Genomic DNA, 7031 nt, shown 5'->3' with positions numbered 1-7031 from the left:
CTCTACTATACTCTGTAGGACACCCAGAAGGGAGGATTAATGATGATAATCATTCCTCCCTTCTGGGTGTCCTTCTGATTGGTCAATATTATTGAACACCACTTAGTCACTACCATAGCTCCCTCTGATTGGTCAAAATCATTGAACACCACCCATGACTAATTGATCACCACTTATGGGACTTTTATTGCATTATGGCGTCATAACCGAAGGAAATGGAGGCTTCTGATTGGTTGACGCTATCTAACTATGTGATAATGAGATATAATCTACCTCCTAATATAAATCCTACCCCCACACAATCAATGATGTGCAATTATTCAAGATTTTGTGACAGGCCTTGGTAAGGATTTATCAGAGCATTCTAAACAGAACACGGAACAGAGTTGTGTCCATCCATATTCACGTGGTGGAATGTATTCTCCACCAGTCAAGCACACTCTTTTTTGTTTTTAATGAATTAAATATCCTGATTGAGCTGGAATTTGGTGCACTCTGCAAGTATTCAACACTTACCGCATGCATAATAGAGTGCATCATCTAAAATTAAACATTCATTATCTAACAAACGTAAATGTGAGTTGGATTTGGGGCAAAGAAGTAATGAATATCTACCGAGACCTGTTACAATGCACTGTGATATGATACAAGGGAATGAACAAGAATACAGACTGCGAGATTTACTCTAACAGTCTACAACATTTACAATCTTAATGCTGGAATGATTTTCTATAATCTTTTGGTCATTAGGTGATTTTGATATAAGAGAAATGTTTTCTACCACCATATAAAATCTTAGATATTGTTTTCCAAGAAAATATACAATATTTTTCATTCATGTTAATTGCATAGATTTTCAATGATGAATAACTTTACTTAAGAATTAAAATATTTGACAAAATAGATTTCAATAATTAATCAACTACATGTATTTGTTGTAGTCATAAGCCGTTTTCTTTTCTGGTTTATTATAGCAGCAATTTTTCTTCTCTACAGTTGTCATATAAAACATGAATTTGTGTAATGTAAGTCATTTTTTATCTTCTTTTTTTGTTGTATTGCATCTTTTTCATTATTTTCTTCACTGTAGAGAGTCTTGTGTGTCATAGCCAAATTGATATAGGATCATACAAAATATACAATAATCATAAATGCCATCATGAATCAATCCGATAGACCTGTATACATGTACGTCTGTCTACAACTCGCCATGGGAATGACCAGATTGTTTGCTGTCTTCCCTGTGGGTCTGCATGGGGGTTTCTGCATCCCTACGGAACATTTCATCTTCCCTCTGTACTTGTTCCCATTGGACGCCTGCAAAGGGTAAGAAAATACAATGTAACAAACAACACAACATTTTAGTTTAGAATAAATATCATTAAGTGTCCCACTGGAAAATAAGGACTCAAGCATAAAATTACATGTCTCTAAAGGATGTCAAGTCTTGTCCCATAGGGGGTAAAGGCTGCAAGATAGAACTTTTTGTGGTATTTTATCCATCATACTTTAATGTAGTGGTGTTGTTTGTACAACAAGGTGCAATTCAGCCTCCTGCTGCAAGTCTATTGTTCTTATCACTAATAATAAACCATTTGATTTATTGATTGATTGGTTGATTGATTGCTTGATTGATTTATATCATAATCATTGATAACAAATTGCTTACATGCATTGATTCTTCACATTTCTTAAGTACATGATATTATGTTTCTTGCACTGTGTACTATAGCCTGGTAACATCCTCTATAAGGGCTAGATTAGTTAGTACCAATATGCGCTAGCCAGGGTAAAAGGCTAAGACATGAAAAGATATGTAAACAAATCTTGTACAAAGTACTTGGTACTGACCTGCAGGATCTTCCATCTGTCTTGGCGTGAACATGTCCATCACCTGACTCATACCTCCCTCAAGGTCTTTCTTGTTTGCATACCCTTTGTTGTCTGGGTCCAGGACTTCAAACACCTGTGAAATGTGAAAGAGATCAATTGAATCCCCTAACCAATTTCTAATACCAAAGAAGCTAACAGAGGTACATACTGAGTGATTTTTCTGCTTAGCACTCAGAACTTTGAGAAAGAGTATTACAATAGACTATTGGTAGTTGAAAGCACAGCACTACCAGTGGCTAGCCCCCTGCTGTATTGCAGATGGGCACTGCCATATATACCAGATTAGGTGTGCAAAGGATTTTAACTACTCTGCACCAGTGTGCGTCTTTCAATGTCTACACGTTGTGATTTCCAAAGTTTGACTAGTAACGAGAAATGGTACACAGTTACTATCATTATCATTAAGACTAACCTCTCTTGCTATTTTCTCGGAACCTTGCAGAATGTCCTGGTACTGTTGAATAAAGGCTTCCAGGTCAAGTCGATCAGCATCTTTGTCATAAACTGACATGATCACAGTCCTACAAAATGACATAAAAATTATGTTATTTTATACTCTAGTCATCCAACTAATTCTGGGGCACAATTATACATTGTGTATCTGTGTCTAATGACATATCTTTGGTGTTAGATATCAGTCACACTAAATTTTCTATTCCAATTCATCTTAATATAAAATGCCCCAGCCACAGAATTTTTTATTTCATTTTCTAATTAAGTTTTTTTTGTCTGTATTAAGTTAGCAGCCCATGAATTTCCATACAAGACTGCAATTTTACTTACCAAAGAACAAAATAGAACAATTTCACTTTCAGTATTCATAAATAGACTGTCATAAATATAGTCTAGAATAAGTATTCCATATCATGTACATCAATTTATAAATGAAATGTTACTGTAAGTGACTGTTATAATAAAAAACAGAGAGAGGTAGATCAAGCTGCACACCCTCCCATGTTTGAAAATGGAATATCCCTACTGTTGCCATGGCTACCTACCTGATGTTCTCAGGTGAGAAGGTTTTGTACTCGTACTCTTCGGTGTTAGCGGGGTCGGAGGACATGACCTCTGCCACGGCCTTCAGCTCCGCCACGGTCAGCTGTTTCAGTCTGTCGCAGGACGCTGATCCCCGGCCAGTAGGGTCCAGTATCATCATCACCTGCTCATGGTGATATTTATATATTAATTAGAACTTGCAATTCAGACGTTTATCCCCCAGGTTACATATATGTAATCCTCAACCTTAAAAACTTAAAATACAGTGTGACCTGGTAAACTGATGTGAGTAGACATGTAAGATAGTACCTTATGTCTACCCACATACATTTACCAGGTCATTATGATTTCCAAAAAGGTATGTGGAAATTTCTTCCATATGTGTTGAGAAGAGATAGCTTAAAATTAACATTTTTCAGCAGTGTTTCAATTTGGGTGTCTTAGTATAATATACACTAAATTCTATTATTGCATGTGAAAATAATTCTGGTTGTAAGATACAAAACTGAAAATAGTTGAACCATACTCTTTTCAGTTTCAGTAGAAGCTAAAAGATGCAGTGGACTTAAGACAATGCCTCACTCTGCGAGAAATCTCCTCAAGAATGTCTTCATCATGAACAGCAGTGTTTTCAGCGTCATCTTCTTCCTCCATCGCTTGCATCTGGAAAGAATATGGGGAACAGATATACTAGTATCTCCTTAGTAGACTGATCATGATACAAACCTTATCCAGGTAATGCTATCTAAGGCCACATCTATTCATTTCCTTGATTATTGGTCATTTCAAAGTAAAAATCTTTTTAAAAAATGAAAACTTTAGTATGTAGAAAACTGACTATATTCACAGTATTCACTCCCTGAAACTGTGTGTACTAGAAATGTGCTTTCCCATGCAAATTCATGTAGATATTTCATCATCTAGCATGTGACAAAAAAAGATTTAGAAAATAAGTTAGATGTCCCAATGGAGTGAGATATGAAGTGAAAAATTGACACATGAAGTGACATAAGTACAAACCTCTTCAAGTCCTTTCAAGAATGTAGCAGCATCAACTTGTTTATCCTTGTTCTCTTCACACCAGTGCACCAGGGTTTCACTGTGAATAAAAGATCATTTCTCTCAGGACATTTGGTCTTGACTGATATCTTTTACTTGCAAGGTAGACAGAGGAGGTTTTAAATCTTTTGCAGAATTTTTTCTCCACCAAATTAGAATAGGTAAAGCAACTTTTGGGTAAACAATAGAGAACTTTGGAAGGAGTTAACATCTAGAAAACAGTCAACAATGATATCATCTAAAAAAACATTGTAAAATCAGTTTGAAAGCAAAGAATCTGATACAAAGAAGAAATCAGGACGAGGAACAAAATGAACAGAGACAGACTGATGAAAAGAAATACATGTAGAAGAAAAAACAATATAATTACTTATTACTATACAAGCTTAAGTAAATTTTGTGGGGATTAAAATTTGTGGTAGGAGTGGAAGGTTAGCCTGAGTACCAGCCTCTGTAGTGACCGCTGGCTCAAAAAAAAGTTAGCAAGCGATTTTTTTTAGCCAGCAGTCACTAGCTACAGAGGCTCAGGTACTCAGGCTAGTAGAAGGTAGGCTTTTGTGGTGTTTTATAAACACTGCAAAACTGTTACTAATTACAGTAGCACAAAAACACAAATTTCAATTGTTATGAGTTTGCGGTGGAGAGGCACTGCAAAAATAAAACCATTGGTTTTACAATCTTAAAAAGAGAAATTAAAACATTCAACCTACTTCAGCTCAAAGGGGTCTGTGTTTCCCATGGTCTGAGAGGCGACGCCATCATAGGTCCATACCATGTCAGCCTCGCTCAGAGGGGTGTACTCAGGCTTGGTCATGTCACAGCCGGTAGAGTCAAACTCCTTCAGACGAGAAAACAAGACCGACACAGCCATGTTCTTGGTGCCGTAGGACCTCACCTGATGCAGGTAGCCTGAAGTAGTACAATTAAGCACTTTAAATTTATAGCTACAGCTAGATCAATGCTACTTGCCTAGAATCACTTACATACATACGCATATTACACAAATTTCTTACTTTGGTGGTTCCCTAGAAGTGTATCAATCAATCAATCAATCAAATGCATTATAAGACAGGAGGACAAATTATACAAACATCATACTGTTACTAGTAAAATGTTGAAAATGTATCTGTACAAGAGCTGCTTCTAAAAATCAATCAGCCATCCTCCAAGAATAACTCAATTTATTAAACCACCTTAATGACAAGCTTTAAGGATATTCATATTTGATTTTAAGTACTGAGTACTTCCATATCTGACCAAACATGTATTTTCACACTCACTGTATGGCAGCCACAGACAGTCTCCTGCAGTTATGTTGGCGTACCACCATGGGACCTTTGCAAAGTCGGGGTACCTCTGCAGATTCACGCCGTCCACGTTAATCAGCGAAAACCCTCCGTACTCGCTGACCGCTTCCTCCGCCATGGGGACGTTGACCTCATGTTCCGGGTCGATGAGAATCCAGTCCTTTGTTCCGTTGAGGAGACAGTTGAAGGCGTTGTCTGCATCCTTGTGTAGGAGACTTTTTGTTCCTCCAGAACTCAACCACAGATTTGCTTCTAGAACCCTGTTCTTAAAGGAACCGCATCGGACACAGGGTAGGACCAGCACCTCCTTAGACATGGGGTCGGGTAGTTGAGACACGATGTACTTATCCTGGTTCTTGTACGTCTTGAGGAAGTTTCGGATGGTGTCTTGGGCAAGACCCTTCTCCCCAACAGGGTAGTGGTCCTTCTCGACCTTGGCTTCCAGCTTGACCTTGAGTTCACCATAGTTCTCCCGCAGATACTCGTCTGTCCACTGGGAATAGGCCGGGAAGTTCTTAGCCACGCCTTTCAACAGGACAGGTTTCCTCTGACTGGCATACTGTGGATGAAGTTACATATCATATATGTCAATTGTATAAGTTCTTCTATAATTAATTATGTCAATCAAGGGTTAGTGACCTGCCCCTGTTTACTGTGACATACTAGTAATGCCTGGCCAGTGCTAAAACCACATTTTTCAGTGTCATTTCACTTTGCAGCAGGTACAGGAGTAAGATTGGATTGGGAAACTATCCATGACCGACTTGGGAAGAAATCTCTGGTAACGTTAGGGATTAGAATCTGGCGCAATTGTAGCCTGAAAGTTGTAATATATTACGTCAAACGTCGGTAATTAATGTTTGTGTCTTTTGTTATGTCAAATTCCTTGTGCAGATAATTTTCGCCCCTCACCAAACCACATGAGTATCCTCGTCTAAACTATTTCATGTTTGAGTAGAAGTTATATGTAGCTTCATAAATCTGTTATAATATGCATAAATCACCATTGTTATGTAAAATTTTTGTGCAACTGATGAATAACAATTTCCATCCCTAATTATATTGTTGTGCAATACAATGCTACAAATGTATTTAATTCAACTTACCATGTTAAGAAATGACAGGAAAATCAGGTTTCTGCACTGTCCTAATGCTACATACACAGGCACTCTAATTACCATACCTTCTCCCAGAACTCTAGCGGGGACGGCACGTCGTACAGTACGGGGATGTGTCCCTCCGGGTCCCGATGTTTCCCCAGCTCCTCCCCGTGGCCCCGTGGAAGCTCGGATTCACTCTTCAACGAGGGAAGAGCGCTGCAGCAGAAAATCACAAGAATCACGAAATAACTTGAGGCCTCCATTGCAGGATTTTATACACTTCTTGAGACTGCAGAGAAGTTGTCTTTCCTCTGCCAGGAAGTTGTGAGACACGTTCGACAAGTAACTCTTGCTTTACTTCCGGGTTCAGCACACCTCACTCAAATATGGGGGTGTCTCAATTCAGCTAAATACTCAGAAGTACGATTTGTTTCTACTTGCAAAGAATCCTAACATAAAATGTTTAGAAGCAAATGTAAGCGTACCCAAGTGATTTGTTGAATTCGTTACCAAATTGTGATCGCATTAATCTTTCTTGCCTCAGCAAAACTACCCATGGATAAAAATGGATTGTTCTGAATCGAACTTATCATGCAGACTATGGGGGTGCGATTTATCTAGCTTAATATTCCGTAGCAATTCATGTGTTTATTTTTTCTCTCACTAAAGATCTTTT

At 38.1% G+C, this 7031-nt stretch overlaps 1 protein-coding gene across 1 annotated transcript; it reads right to left on the bottom strand.

The window, feature by feature from the left end:
• Positions 1-697: 697 nt before the first annotated feature.
• LOC136443100 (uncharacterized) lies at positions 698-6701 on the bottom strand. Its single transcript, XM_066440172.1, has 9 exons — positions 6439-6701; positions 5229-5814; positions 4659-4857; positions 3910-3988; positions 3472-3552; positions 2892-3052; positions 2306-2414; positions 1852-1966; positions 698-1317 (listed from the first exon to the last, which is right to left on the bottom strand). Exons 1-9 carry the CDS (start codon positions 6616-6618, stop codon positions 1199-1201), a joined length of 1629 nt encoding a protein of 542 aa, XP_066296269.1. The 5' UTR covers positions 6619-6701; the 3' UTR covers positions 698-1198.
• Between the last annotated feature and the right edge of the window lie 330 nt (positions 6702-7031).

Source organism: Branchiostoma lanceolatum, chromosome 10, assembly GCF_035083965.1.
Source record: "Branchiostoma lanceolatum isolate klBraLanc5 chromosome 10, klBraLanc5.hap2, whole genome shotgun sequence".
In the NCBI taxonomy this organism is placed as follows: Eukaryota; Metazoa; Chordata; class Leptocardii; order Amphioxiformes; family Branchiostomatidae; genus Branchiostoma; species Branchiostoma lanceolatum.
This window is presented reverse-complemented; position numbering and strand designations above follow the sequence as displayed.

Bases quoted from the DNA above. Each gene is read 5' to 3' on its own strand.
- LOC136443100 (XM_066440172.1), bottom strand. From the start codon at position 6,618: ATGGAGGCCTCAAGTTATTTCGTGATTCTTGTGATTTTCTGCTGCAGC. The intron at 3,053-3,471 runs GTGAGGCATTGT...CACCATGAGCAG, and splicing joins TTGAGGAGATTTCTCGCAGA to GTGATGATGATACTGGACCC. The intron at 1,967-2,305 runs GTTAGTCTTAAT...CACATTTCACAG, and splicing joins CCGAGAAAATAGCAAGAGAG to GTGTTTGAAGTCCTGGACCC.